Source organism: Egretta garzetta, unplaced genomic scaffold (assembly GCF_000687185.1).
Source record: "Egretta garzetta isolate BGI_Z169 unplaced genomic scaffold, ASM68718v1 scaffold79, whole genome shotgun sequence".
Taxonomy (NCBI): domain Eukaryota; kingdom Metazoa; phylum Chordata; class Aves; order Pelecaniformes; family Ardeidae; genus Egretta; species Egretta garzetta.
This window is the reverse complement of record NW_009260791.1, coordinates 1,653,988-1,669,222: the sequence shown is the minus strand read 5'-3', so window position 1 is coordinate 1,669,222 and position 15,235 is coordinate 1,653,988. Positions and strand designations below refer to the sequence as shown.

At 39.9% G+C, this 15,235-nt stretch overlaps 1 protein-coding gene across 4 annotated transcripts in view; it reads left to right on the top strand.

Annotated features, from left to right (window-relative positions):
• The window catches only part of NRXN3 (neurexin 3), a 982,535-nt gene that overhangs the window by 40,055 nt on the left and 927,245 nt on the right, over positions 1-15,235 (top strand). For 2 of the 4 annotated variants that reach the window (XM_035901998.1, XM_009646640.2), the window contains exons 3-4: positions 2,123-2,152; positions 4,484-4,495. In XM_035901998.1, the coding sequence (XP_035757891.1) occupies positions 2,123-2,152; positions 4,484-4,495 (42 nt within the window). The remainder of the gene's footprint in view (positions 1-2,122; positions 2,153-4,483; positions 4,496-15,235) is intronic. The other 2 variants (XM_035901997.1, XM_035901996.1) reach the window with 1 other exon arrangement.

The window sequence follows — 15,235 nt, the reverse complement described above, 5'->3', positions numbered from 1 at the left end:
GGGTCTTCTTACAGTGTGCTTCAGGGTGTTTATGCAGGCTCTTGCTTTCAACCCTCTCTGGAGGCTTCTCTTTGTCAGTGTCCCTTCTCCCAAACTGGACAAGGCCTCTGCCATCCCCAGCAGCTGCACCTGCTGGTGCTGTGCCTCTTAGCCATGCCTTTCCTTCCCTGTGGTGTACAAAGGATGAGGGCTTGAGACCCCCATCTCTGCTCCAGGTCTGATATCCCCTCCCTGTCTGGCCAGCTTCAGCTGCAGGTCGTACTATCACCTTCTTGCCTTTTCCCCTTTTTCACCATTGCTACAGGGTCTCTGGGCTTTGTAGGTCCAAATAAGTATACTTTTGTCTTCTTGTCTTTTACAGTGCCTTTTAGAGTGACTTTCAAATGCCCCTTTGGACAGACCTAAGATTTGCCTATCAAGAATGATGGGGTCACTGGCCATAAATAGAGATACAAATTCAACCCACTCTGCTAGCAGAGCGAAGTGATTCAGTGAAATGATATCTTACAATTTAGGCCAGAAATACATCCTACAGTATCAAATCTGCTATATTTATTTATAGCTAGAAAATCTAAAAAAATCTAAACCTATGTTGTGTTTCTGATTATTTTTCTAAATCCACAATAATCTTCAAGAACATTAAGATATTTGCATTTCTTAGACTGTACAATTATTAATCCCCTTATCTGTCTTGGAGTTCTCTGTGGGTGAACATATTCTTGGGATGATCTGGATTTTAGATTTCTCCAGCAGACACAAAGGAAAAATATAAAAGAGAGAGAAATAAACAAATTCAAACTCAGCATGCTGCTTGTTGAAAATTCTCATTCTAATATATTAATTTGACCTCTCACTCTCCATGAAATTAAAAAAGTCACAGCCCTGTTTGATACATAAACTGACTTAAGATAGGGTGTGTGTGTGGGTGTGTGTATGCATGTATCAAAATCCCTGCCATACTAAGTGCTGTGAGAGGTAGGAGATGTGGAGAAGGAATCAAACTAAGGGAAGAAATTCAGGGAACCAAGTATGAAAGGGGTCACTCATGGCTTGAGTAGGTAGGACTCAATTTTTGTATATGTTAATTCTGTGATATCATGTGCCACAGAATTAACTAATGGGCCAGTTGATGCTCAGTGGTTTGGGCATGGGTATATATGCAACAGTATCTAAATGATATTCGTATGACTACAGTTGTACAGTGAACATGTTTGAAAATTGGGGCTAAAATGGATTTTAATCAAAACAAACAAGGTTTATGTGAGAAAGAGTCATCAGACAGAGACTGGAGCAGCCCAAGTGACCGCCACGGCCCCATCTACAGAGCTGACAGTGACTGTCACTGCTGAGGGTACCTGTGCTGCTTTCTGGCTTTACCTTGAATTATGAGTAGCTTTAAAGAGTAGCTTTAGCTACAGAGCCGTGAAGTAACACACTGCCCTTGGAAATTGAATCTCCAGTTCTTCCCAGAAAGGAAATGCAGTAGTATTAAAAATAGGTTACAGGTAATTTTTTTAGTCCTTGCCAGGTCTGGTGTACTGGTGTCTAATTAGTAAGTGTGAGCAGTGTCGATCAACTCCTAAAAATACATGCTGAAGCCACCACATTCAAGATAGCTTTGTATGTGTGTGTATGCATTTAGCCCAGGTGTTTTGTCTGAAGCAGATGTGGTGGGATCATGGCCTCCCTTTCACTGACCACTGCAGCCTTGAATTTTAAATCTTTAGCTGAGGAGAAGTTATTTCTATAGCTCTCCAGAGGAGTGAATGCTCCCTGCTGAGCCCCGTTGCAGACCTTGGCTTTCCTAGCCCATTTAGCCATACTGGTGGGCAGTGCCTCTGGAGTTCTTCCCCAAGGGATATGATGAACCTCAGACACATTTCTGCAACTACCATCAGGTTTTTTTTCTACCTGTGACAGATGCTTTCCTGCTCAGTGTGGAAAGCAGCGCCTGCATATATATGTGTGTGCCCTGTATGCTGCACCCATACTTGGTCTAGTTCAAGTATGCGAGCTCCAGCCCTGAGAAGTACTGGACTGTGACCTGTGTGCATGGATATTGCTGCTTCTTTTTCTGATTTGTTCTTTTCTTACTTCCTCTCTCTCTTTCTCTCTTTCAAAGGCCTCTCACACCTGATGATGGGTGAACAAGGTAAGTCCTTCATCTTTCTCTTTGTTTCAGTCACTGATCATGAAAGAGCTTTGTCCCTGCTGCTTTTCTGAGCTGGGCTTTGCATGACTAAGCCTACTGGGTGCCAGTCAAGCCATTTGCATTTTTGCCTGTGTGTGCCATGACCCATGGCTACTTGTCAGCCTGGGACTCAGGTGCCCAGGAGGGAGCATGAAATGATTCCACAGACAGTAAAGAGGTATGCTTTTCCCTTCCTTGCAGCCCACCAACTATTTTATCTTGCCATTTCTTTCTTGTTATGCCAGCTGTAATGACTCCCACTTCTGCCCAGTAAATGTAGACCTCAATGTTGGTCTTTATTTTTAAGAGTGCAATTATTACAAAAAATATATTAATAGCCCTCATGGCATGATGCTAATTCGTTATGAATCCTGAGGAAAATTACATATAATGGCCTGTAAGTCCTGTGTCTGCAATTTAAAATATTTAAATATGCACAGAGCAAAATGGTTTAGAAAAAGAACAAGGCTGACCCCAGGTTGGGCTACAAATAGGATCTAGGCCTGTATCAGAGTTCACATTTTAACATCTCAGCCTGGATTGTGTACAGATCTATTGGCTGTGACATGATGGGATCATTAGTCACATTTTATGCTATGGGGGTGTGTAGCAAGAAGCTGGTGAGGAGAGGAGTGATTCTGTTTTCCTCGGACAAGTGTCAGCATCTTGCTGAGATGGGTACACAGGGAGGAGTTAGCAGCACTGGTGATGCATTCTAGTCTTGTGAATGCAGGAGTCACATGGTTGAAGACTTAATGCAAGGTGTGTGCACATGATGCACTAGGAAGACCAGACCAACTATTTCTCTATGGGGAGAAAATGAGAGTTTTGACTCTAAAGCCTGATGAGGCTTTCCTAGACTAGGTGTACACAATAGTGTTTTTGCCATTAAGTGAACACGTATCTGAGGTTAGTCCAAAGAGTTAATAAGATGGAACGTAGTGCCTGTGAAGGCTCAAGAGTCATTAGGTACTTGAATAAAAGAGACATAGTTTCTATGTATCTCAGTGAAATGTAGAGAGGCTTAGGACATAATAAGTTTTTATTCTGTAGTTCAAGGGAAATGTCTGCTCTGAAGTCATGAAAGCTTAGGAAACAATCAGAAGTGAAGTTGGGGCTCAGTCTTTAGTTTCTGTACTGCTTAGCATCCCCGTGTGGTGGGAAAGGTAGGAAAACAGGGTTCTTTATGAATGCCTGTCAAGACCATGGTATTTGGCATGTGGAGCATTTGGCTAAGCTCTTGGAAGCGTTGAGCTCCTTCTCTATCCCCACTTACTGTTCAGCTGGGCTCTTGGCTTGGAGGTTGTGCTTGGTGAAGGAGCATCCAGCAGACAGTCCCTTCAGCATGTCCTAGTTGCTCGGGATGCAGCTGAGTATGGCAAGCCATTGGCAGAGGAAGGATGATGGCATGTTGGGAGTCATCAGGACAGTGAACTTCCATGGCCACTTTCAATCCCAAGAACACTTGAACATATCTTTGTAGCAGTCTGTGATTTAGCACTGGATTATGTAAACAGATGTACTTGGCCATTTAAATTACAAGTTGCAACCCAGCTGGCTCATGAAGACTTGCATGACCTGTTCAGGCCTCTACGATTGTCATCAGCCCTTTCTACTCCCTTGCCTGGCAAAAAAATGTGAAAACTATTGGCTTCTGGCAACTTCAGCCACCCTTATTTATCCATGATGCATCAGGCTTCTCTTTTCTTGCCAACCAAGTCAGATATTCCCTTTTGATAAATATTTACTCTCTACAAAAATATGATGGATATAAAATATGTAAATGTATATGTGTGAGTAAATATGCAATGTCAACATTATATACAAATACATTAGCTCTGGTAGGTAAAATGTGTTTAGCAAATATATTACCATGAGATTTATTTTTTTTTCTGTCCTACTCTGTTGTTTCCCTTGCTGTTTTGAATTTGACGTGGAATGAGGCATATCACTGGCGTGCTATTGCATGAGGGGTTTGGATTTCCCAGTAGAAAATCAACTTAAAGCCAAAGGGCTTAACCAGGCAGTTGCTGGTTGGACTGTCAGTTGTTTAAGCCTTGCTTTGTGCTTTAGTTGTGGTGTGTCTCTCGTTTTTCCCTTGACATTGTGTTTTGTTGGGTTTGGCTGCTATATAAATATGCTCATTTTCTTGTTCTTCTAAGTATGGCCAGTGACATCCTTTTGTTTTTTATGCTTCCTCCTTCTCTTCTCTTTTCTTCTCTTCTGCCTCCTCCATGATGGACACCCCTCTTGCTCCTCCTCTTAACTGGATGCACACCTTCCTGTCTGTAGGTAGAAGTAAAGGTAGAGATTGAATTCTTTCCAAGACTTCGTTGCTTGTGAAATGTTTGTTTGTCAATGGAAAAATTGTGGTTTTATGAATGTGGTTCATATTAGAACATAATGCCTTTACTTTTAAAAGTCTCAACAATTTTTTGTATTGAATTATGGAAGAAATATTTATTAAGATGAATGCTTTGAGGCCTTCTTAACAGATGTTATTTTCTCCCTGTTCACACTAAGTCTGGGCTGCACAGTGTCAGGCTCTCTGTAGCTGGTGATGCTGCAGTGCGAAGGGACCATCAGTTCAGCTGAGGACAGACCAGAGGCCAGTGAGCTGGTACTGCTGACTCTCTTGCACTGGAGTGATGCCACTGCTGGGAATTTTGGCACTGGTGGTGGTGGAGGAAGTAGGACCTGGGCTTGTCCAGTACCCTTCAACGATGGAGGTCTTTTGAGCTATCATTTCTCCTCCCAGTTCTGCTTCCCATTTTCTCTGTTAGTGAAAAGGTGTTTTGCAAAGAGAAACTGAGTTGCAAAAAGCTGTGAAGGAAGCAGAAGTGATCAGCACTGCTGAACAGAGAGGTCCATTTCCTTTGCAGCTCAATACAGCACAGGGCAGGTAAGGCAGCTCTGGGGCTCCAGCTCTTCAGCAGTTTGCACCTATCTTTAGCGTGCAGAGGGCAGTCATCCATTCCTAACCAAAACTGTCAAAAAGGCAAAATGCTGCAAACTTGCTGTGGGCCTCCAGTTGGACTGGAGGGAAGGGTGAAGATTAATTGGTAAATAATAAGCGCTGGTTGAGGAAAATCCATTTCTTTGTTCTATTTTCCAATGAGATAGAGAGATTAAAAGGTTTTATTATGCTGAGGCTTACTCCTTTCGAACAGATACACTGCTGAAGAATCTGATCTATTGATCAGCATGATTTGAGCACATTGGAGGATGTTGGGTGTGTCCATGTCAGTAAGACATTGGGGGATGAAATGTCTAATTGTACTACTATGGATTTGGGAGGATACGAGAGCTCAGAGGATTTGTTCACAATAACTTTCCATAGAGGCACAAGCAGTCTATGTCCAGTGATGACTTCTCCTGTAATCCCTGAATTCTGGGAAGCACAATGACATATTAAACACTTTCTCTTGGTATGATTCCTTTTTCTGACGCCCTGCCTTCTTCTATCAAGTTTGTATTGTTGGATTCTCTGTGATGGGTGCATCATGTAATCAATATTATTTGTTCTGTTTCGAGGTTGAAAAAATATTATGATGATTAATTTCATAGCTTTTCTATTCTATCCAAAGTTGGGCGGTGGAAGATAATACATAAGCTGTACTCAGCTATCTTCTTAGCAAGAGGTGAACATCAGAACATCATAATCACAGATATACACTGTAAAAAAATGTGAGAACCAAAAGCTCAAAGGATGCCTACAAAATGTTACTGTGCCTCAACACAGCTGCCAATAATTGAGTTAGCTGATGTATGGCTTAGTGTGATTTAAGGGTCAGTGTAGATCAGGGAGAGTCTTGTATGGTGTGATGTTAGCTCATGTTGCTCCCTTTTTTCCTCGGGTAGCATTTGTGCTGCAGGCCAGTCTGTGCAGGACTAAACTGAAAGTCTTTTCTGAAGCAAAATTCCCACTGAGCTTGTAGGAATGAGGATTATAATATATAGTCCACAATTAATTCATATGCACTGAAACTTAATTTATTGTGTCATTGAGTGGAAATATTGTTTCATTTCCCAGCTATGTGTAGTTTTTAGCTCTAGGTATAACAAGTGACTTCATCAGAGAACCATCACTCTGTATGAAAAATGGTATTACCTTCAGAGAGCTCAAGTGGTGTAATTTTGAACCCACGCATGGCCTTCATCTCACAGAGAGAGAAGGTGGTACCAGATGCCTTAGTGATTGTACCTGGAAGATTCATATTTTTTGGCATTCTTGTAGTTTTTAGTAAAAACTGGCAGCCACTCTGTCTCATGCCACATATGTAGCCAAAGGATATGATATATCTTCACAACATATAGCAGTCTGTGACCTTGCATTCGTCATTTGAAATGAGTCTTTCTTTAATTGCTTCCACTGTAGTAAATAGGCTTCTTCTGCATCTATCCTTTCTAAAAAGTTCGTTGGGTTTTTTTTTTTTTTTTTTTTTTTGTAAGTTCCTGGAAAGCTGAAGAAGATGAAGTGTAGTTGTTCTGGGGAAATGGCTGGAGTAGTCGAGATATGGAAAAGCACCCTGGGTACCACTTGCATTTTAACCTGAACTGAGTACATATTCATTGTTTGTGTTTTTATTAGGTGTATGGAACTGGTCACGGAGCTGAGGTAAATGTGTGATGAGCAGGGAGGACTTTGATTTAGTTTGGCATGAATTGCTGAATATGACTTCTGGAGAGGAATTGACAATTAAGGAACAATTATATTGAGTTTATTTCCCTAACACTCGCCCACAAATACATGCTACCAAAGGAGATCATAAATATCCAACTCTAATTTGCTATTGAACTGAGTTAATGTGTAGTCACGTTCTTCCATATCATTTGTTCTCCTGACAGCCTTTGTTAAGGAAATGATAATTTGCCTTTTTGCTACCTTTCACCATTCCTTTATATATGTAGTGGGTTTTGTTTTATCATCACTCTTAGTTTGGATCTGGCTTCTATTGAGGTTCGTGCCTCCAGAGGAAATTGGCTGTATTCCTGGTGAGACTCTGCTATTTTCAGTGAATGAAGTCCTGTGTCTTCTTGAAGGCAATAGCAAAATTGACATTGACTTCAGTGGGCCAAGACTCACCCAACGACCTCAAAATTCCCAAACATCCCCTCTGACACAAAGAATGACAGTGAGGTGTGGCTGGTTTCTGGGTGCGCACAGGAGATCTCCATAGTGCCCGTGCAGTCTGCAGGTGGCTGCTTCTCCTCTGAGGCACCAGGCTCCTTCCCTCCATCACTGTGCTCAGGATGAAAAACTGCACAGCTGCACACTCATTTTCAACACGAAGCAGTTTTTTTCTCCGTTCTTGGAGAGAAATGAGAGAGTAATGACATTTTTTAATGCATGTTGTGTAGACCAAAGGCTACTGGCAAATTCCCCGTGCAGTTCTCAGCATTGCAAGATCAGATTATCTCCCTTGGTCCTAACTGCTCTTAACCCAAGTAGGTCTTTTAAGTCTTGTAATGTTCAGCATTGCTCTCAGTGAGCAGTGTGAGGTTGTTATTTCTTTGAATTGTTCAATAGTATTGACCAGGAGGTAATGGCACAGAAAAAATGAAATAGCGTTTGTAGACTTGGATAGAAGGAAATGACTCGACCTTACTGATCTGGAAAATAATTTCGAGTTCTTCTTCACCAGTAATACCATTAGAATTTCAGACCGATGTGAATAAGTCCATCTGAGTGGCCAAGAGTTTATGCAAATGTTGAAGTGAAACATCAGTAACAAATTAAATCATTTGTGCTCTATAAATATCTAATTATACGAGGGGAAAACCAACACTACATTCATTTTGCCAGCCTTGGCAGTGGTTTTTAAGCTCTGCTTTGCCCTGTAAAATGTCTTTATATTTGTGTTTTAAATGTGAATATTGTATGGTTTTGGTTTCCGCACTTACAGTCCTTTCCTTAATACTTTTAAAATATGTGTGGTATTGGGTTTGTTTTCCTTTTGGTGGGAAAAAAATCCTGCATTATTATAAGGATGCTGACTTTCATTTTTAACTTTCCTTTTAATAGCAGTTTAGAAAAGAAAACGTTTTATTTTATGGTTAGCAAATACCCAGTCTGTAAAACCTCTTTGATAGAATCAAGGACCCTTGAATATAGATGTCATTCTTCTGGAATTATTTTTTTGTAAGCAAATTTTTGCTACTGTTTTCATATTTTATTTAGGGAAAAAACAAATATTTTAGTGTAATTCTTATAAATCTAATTAGAGATGATAGATAGCTGATGAATTTCAAATGTAAGATATTGAGGGACATTTCTGCAAGGCATTCATCCTATTTCTTTATATTCCCGAGGTGATGACATTTTCTGCACTTTGGTGAATGAAGTCACTTAAATGTTAAATATCAGCTAATGCAAAGGAATAGATGTCTTATAAACATTCTTCTTTTTACACCTCTTTGTAATATATTTATGAAGGCAGACAAATGAGACATTAAATAGGATGTTTCTGGTAAATAATTTTTTGTTTGTGCATATGAGCATGTGTGTTTACAAATAATGTGTATGCATAAAATATTTAATAATGTGTTAAGTATTTTGTAGATTATAGGTAATTTATTTTTTCTTACATGCTTTCTTGCTGCCTTATTTTAAAACTGTGTCTTCTAATGTGTGAATAACAGCTGATTCTTCATTGGCTTTCATTTTTATTAAGAAGAATGATTCCTGTGAGAGTTAATGGCGTTGTGGTTGTGTTGTGTGTAAATAGGAGCTAAAATATTGTCATCTTACGCTGTATTGTAGTAGTCTGTTTTCAATGAGGCTCAGGTTTCACTCTGCCCAAAGAGAATATTTAATTGATATCGTTGAAAGGCTTTTTTTTCTTCCTCTATTTTCTACATTTGAAGCATTCAGTGGTGTGTAGAGATGCAGAGGTAACAAAACAGGCCATATGCTTTGTAAAAGGCAGCCTAATAGCGCTTTTGATGGACATCTGATTTTTAAAGTGCTGTATCTTTCATTAAAATTTACATGTAGAGTAAGGGGAAGCGTAGTGACATGAAAGCTAATGCAAGTTGCACATCTTGACATAATAACAATCACAAGAAACTGGAGATCCCAGATGGCAGCTTGGCCTTTGCCATCCTTTTAATAAGCTACTAACTGCTAATTATTGCACTCTTATGGGCAAGTTAATTTACTGTTGACTCTTAAAGAGACATTGTGCCTTTTCCTGCCATTTAGGTTTTTCAGTTTAGATTTGAGAGTGTTTTTTCCCTGCAGATTGGAGTCCTTCCAACGGACAGTAACAAAGAGGCAAAGAAGTGGAGAGGGAAATGGAACATAATAAGCAATGTTTTCTTTGATAATAGCAGAATACAGGGTTGTGGGTTTTTCTAGGGCATGGGTTTAGAGCTCAAAGGAACACCAGCATGTATATTAGATCCAGGATTTAGGTTTTGTATTTAAAGGGAAGCCGGTACTGCAGAGTTAGTATTATCATTAAAAATAAACAGAAGGTCTTTCCCTTAAAAAATTCAAGCTTGAGACTCTGAAAATGAGGTAAACTAGAAATCGAAAATCAAAATTAGAGGTTCATTTCTGTTGCCAGAGGTGATTTGAAGGCAAAATTTCAACTCACAGTTCTGGAAGTCCACGGTCACAGTCCACTGTGGTTTTGGAAAAATTCTTCTTCATTTTACCATTACTTACCTAGCTGTCTTAGTACAGGGAAGGAGCGCTATCTGTAAAATATACAATTTTTTAAAATGATCTTTTTCTTCTTCCAGTTGAAAGGGACATTTGGTAATAAGACCAGTCAGGGAGAAGTTTTGATCTAAGAACCTATTTAGGAGTGAAGGAACAGCTGCAGTTTAAATGGACTCTAATTCTCACAGTTAATGCTGTTTTGTGAATGCATGATTCTCTGTGATAACATTTGGGAGGAGTGATGGCGGGTAATAGCTTATTTCCTGGGCTTTATGGTAATGCAGCAAAGTGGTGATAATGCCATCAGGAACTGAAATAGACCCCTGTCACACACATCAGACAACCCTGCAAAAATGCGAAACCCAGTGAAAGAGGGGAGTTTCCTGTTTTAAGGCTCATTGTGGCCTTTTGTGGACCAGAGAGATAACATTACGGTATTGAACAGTTTAGAAAATATGTGCTGCGTAAGCTGGATCTTGTGCATTAAGAGTAAGCGCTTAGAAACAGCAACCTTATTTGCAGTGCTTTACCAGATAGTAAATATTTTGACTAGAGATTAGTGGATAACATGCCATACAAATGGTTGTAAAACTATTACTGTGAAGAAGGTCGTGCTTTCTCAAATTGTCTGATATAACTCACCCAGTATTGTCGTTGCCAGTTATTAAGTCCTGTCTAATGGTATGTGCTTTCTCCCACATCAGTATTCTGGTTTTTTATTCTGATTTTGGCAATGCACCATTGCTAGTTGCTGATCTTCCTGTGGCAACCACCGCCTTTCATTCATTTGGCCATACTCACCTCTTTCATGGAGCTAGAGCTCCTTCTCATGCTGGCTTTCATGTCCACATTTGTTTCAAGAGCCTCAGTAGTTCTGAGTGCACGTATCCAAATAGAGATCAGTACTGATAGGCTATGAAATAAGGGAAGATAATAGAAAATAGCACTACAGAGAGCAAGGAATCAGGTGTGAATCCAGTACTCACAGGTTGAGGCGTATTCATTTGTTTTTGAAGCCTTTTTTGTTTTGAAATTTATGTTACAGACGACTTACCCTGCAAGTTGCTGTGCTTCAGGTACTGTGTTCCCTGAACAGCTGGTGAAGCCTGTAGAAATGAAAGGTGTTTTGCACCTGGGAATGTGTTGTGTACCTGCAAGGATAAAGTCCCCAAACTCTGTTTTAGCGGGATTTTCTGTGAGATGTTGATCTCGTACTAGCTATGCTTTGCATGCCAAGAGGTTTGATGTAATGGTACTGAGAGCCATATTCTTCACTGCACTGCAAGGATTTTATTGTGGTATAACTGATACCGAAGCAGAGAAAAGGCAGTGATGTAAAAGAAATAGTGCAGGGAAGGATTTGGCTCTGAGGCTGTTCCAACACTAACCTGAGGGATCCTGGATCATTCTCACTAATGATGGCCTTAGTTCTCCTCTTGTTAAAGACTGCAAAGCATTTAATAGAAACAGTCCTTTACCAGCACCGCTTTGTGGGGAAAGGCTTTAAAGAGAACTGGTACTTTGAGAATTTGTGTACACAGTTGTCACCATTAAAAAAGTCAGTAGCATTTGCCAAGCAGTACCACACCGTGGTGCCTGAGATATCGCTTTCTCTCCTACAGTAGAGCAAGAAGAATGTATGTAGTATATGTAGGTAAGTGTTTACATTTTGATTCTGTCAATTGCATGCATTTTAATCGAGCTTTTCTCTCAAATCACAGTTTGATTGGGGAACTGCTTATGGGTCAGATTATTTCTAAAGCAAAACACGGTTCCTTTTAATTGACCAAATTCTTTTTACTGAAGACTCTAAAAAACATTTCAGTATTTGTTCTAAAATCATATGGCTCTGCGATTGTTAGCTGTTAGTGGTAGTAGGAAAAATGTGTAATTTGGATGTTAAAATAATTGTATTTTAAAAGGAGCTGTGTTCTTATTAGATACGGTGGAATTGTATTAAGCCAGCGTTATAAAGCACACACCTTTATTCCCCCTAATTACTGGCACATTAATAATGACCAGGTTGATGATGAATGTGCTGATCACCAGCTGGGATCAGACAATTACATTTGATTATGTAAAGAGTTAGTTGCTATAAGCCTTGAAATATTAAAACTTGGCTAGAATAAATATCACTGAAGAACCTTTGTCTTTTACGTGTGTATTCAGCTGCCAGTTCTCTGAGCAATTCTTGGTTCACCCGGTAATGTTGGGAATCAAACTGTGAACAGTTATTTTCCAGCCCTGTGAATGTTGATAAAAGGATCTTGCATAGCTGTTGGCTTGTCCTGCGAGGGGAGAGCACATTGCTGCATCACAGCACAGGGATTACAGGCTCTTGCTTAGCTCTGCATTAGAGATCTTGCAAGCTTTTATAAAACCCACGGCAGCACCTAGCATCGCCGAGCATTTGCATTTCCCAGCTCTGACGAAGGGCACACATGTTTCAGGCACCAGTGTCTTGCAGGACTGGCCAACTCCATCATCCAAATAATACATTTATCTGACCATTTTCGACTACACTTATTTATTTTAATAGTCTTACTCTGCAGACGGTCTCAATGAAATCTGCAGGCATGTGGGGCAAGCTGCTCTCTACGTCTGTTTTTTGTCCCTCCATTTACTAAATTATTTTTTTCCCCAGAATTTGTTCAGTTCCTAAATATCCATTGATTTATCTTTCCTCTGTTGCTAAACTGCTGAAAAGACGCATAACTTTCGTTATTTGTCTTCTGGAATACTGTCATAAAGAACACTTTCTGGCATTGATCATCTGCAGTTTGAACAGAATATCATTTTTGCTACAGTGTGACAGACCATTTATGCCAGACTGTGGAAAAATTCTTTTCCTAAAGTTGGAAAAATCAGACTGTACAGATCGTAAGGCTCTCCTTAAAAATGACTTGCTATACTAAAGGTACTCGATTCCAGGCTTAGCATTTCAATTTCTCAGTCAATTTTACATTACCAGATATGATACTAGAGACATCATTAGTAATTTTTCTTTTGCTACATTCTTGTAATTTATTTGCTCTATCTATTGACTCCATCTTTAAAACAGATGTATTTTAAGAGAAATCTGTGGACACTTCATTTCCTGCTGTGCTGCACTGTGTGTCCATAATGGAATGAATGTATTATGCGGTGGATGCGCTTATTGTATTGTCAGCCAAAAGTATGATTTTTTTTCTGTTAGTGCCAGTTCCCTTTGACTTCCCAAATACTGATTTCTTTTCTTTTTCTTTGGTGGGGGTGGGGAGAGAAGAATGGAGAGGTAATCTCTAATTTTCTTCCTTTCTGTCTTCTAAGGTACTTCTCTTTAAACCAGTGTGGATTTCTTACTAATTTTCTCCTTCAGGTGTTTGCTATCAATCTGCTGGGTTAAACTTCGTGCTATTCCATCAGACAAGTTTGGTAAATGTTGATCAGTGCATGAAATCAGTTCTTAAATGGTTGCAAAATTGCCTTCCTTCAGACTGTTTTGATCACAAGGGCTTTCAAGTGTCAAAGTCATTTGGAGAACTAGATAGATAAAATGCATGAGCACTAAGCTTTTTCCAGGATAGAATAAATAAATGTGTTTTCTACTGTGTGCTCTGCCTTTGATAGTGATTTGTTAAAAGGGAAAAAAAGAAAGGCAATGATATTAAATATTTACAAGAGTGATTTAGTTGTGTAATCTTGTGCTATGCATCCCTGTTTAATAGTGAAATCAGCTACTGCTGAAGTAAATGCCATTAAACTGGTAGTGCTGTGAAGGTCACTGCCTATACAATGTCAAAGCAATTTATAGAGAATAATGATTTTTGTCGGCTTTCCAATGTACCAACCTCCCTTCTTTTTGTCTCCTTTTCCAAAAATAACCAAAAAGAAATTTATTTCAGGAATCACTTTCTCTCTGACTCTTCTCCCATCTGACTGATTCAGGAGCTTGAAACCTCTTTGCAAGTTTTCCTATCGATGTGCTCAGTGGATAGACCCTGATTCCCTTCTTTCTGGCCTTGGGCGCGTTACAGCTCTATTTGCTGGGATTTCCAGTTGGCCATTTCTCAGCAGTTTGTTTTAAGAGATGCTGAATTATGACCTCCGCTCTTATGAGTGGTTGCTTTTCTCCCCTGTGCTATTTCCAGCCCTATCTGTCTGCGATTCTCCTGAAAAATACTTTTTTGTGTGCAGATTGTTTGTCATCGGCAGCGCGTGTGTAGCGTGTTGACATCCCACCAACCTCCTGTCCTGATAAGTGTCTTATAAATGCTTGGAGTACATTCCTAAATAGCGTTGTGCTTAATGGAGAGGCCTCAGAAGTGAGAGGTGTGTTCTTGGCTCCACGGCTGGCTTTCCCTGCGAATTGTCGGGGCCTTTGTGCCTCTGCGGCAGTGGAGTGTGGGGGATGAAAGCCCTTCGCCACTGCGCAAGGAGGCTGCTGCATTGACACTTACAGAGCGTCCTGAAAATGATACACAATGAGTACAAAGCATTATCATTCAGCTTCACATCCGTCCAGTAAGAAGGTTAATTATTTGTTTTCCTTGTTTTACAGTTGAATAAGCAGAAGCACAGAGAGATGGAGAGGGCTGGAGGAGAACAGGCAATAAATGCCAGAGTTCTCTTGTCCATTCCTGTTTCTGTAAGCACCAGTGTAATCTGTCTTATAAACCACCAAATAACTTCATGGTTCTACCAAGGACTCTCCCAATTAGATTCCACTTGCTAAAGCAATTCTCTAAGATTAAAACTGTATTTATCTATTGATAAACATGTACATGACCGTAGAAATAGCAATCATATTTTACAATGGGATCAACACATATTCTCTGTGACAAAAATCTACAGAATGAAAAAAATCCGGAACGCTGAGGTGCCCTAAGTGTACTGTGTAAGGAGTTTGTTGGGAAAGTTCATATGAGTGCACAGACACAGTGTGGGTTTTCTCCTTGAAGGCATGAATTTTAAGGACAAATGGGAAAAAAAGAGGGTACATAATAGTCAAGGAGTGGAAATGTTTTTTTCATTTATGAGGAAAAGGAATGGATGTACAGCAAAGGAAAGAGGGGGCAAATGGAATGAATAGGAAGGGAAGCAGAAGCATACGTACCCTTATCTGGGAGGAGTGTCTCAGATAAAGTGGTGGGGGAGGAATCTGCTATGAACACTGGTCTTTTGGACAGTATGAGGTGGGGAGATATCCCTACACATTATTTTTTTCTGAATATTAGGCAGCTAGGTATTACTATTGGCAGCTTATTTTGATTCTTTGAATTTTGTGGCATCTCATTCCACAGTGCACACAGGAGAAGACTAAAGCCTTCATTTACTGTCATGGCTTTTCAGGGCCTTCTCTTCCAGGCCCATTAGTGGACCTTTTATCTGTTGTG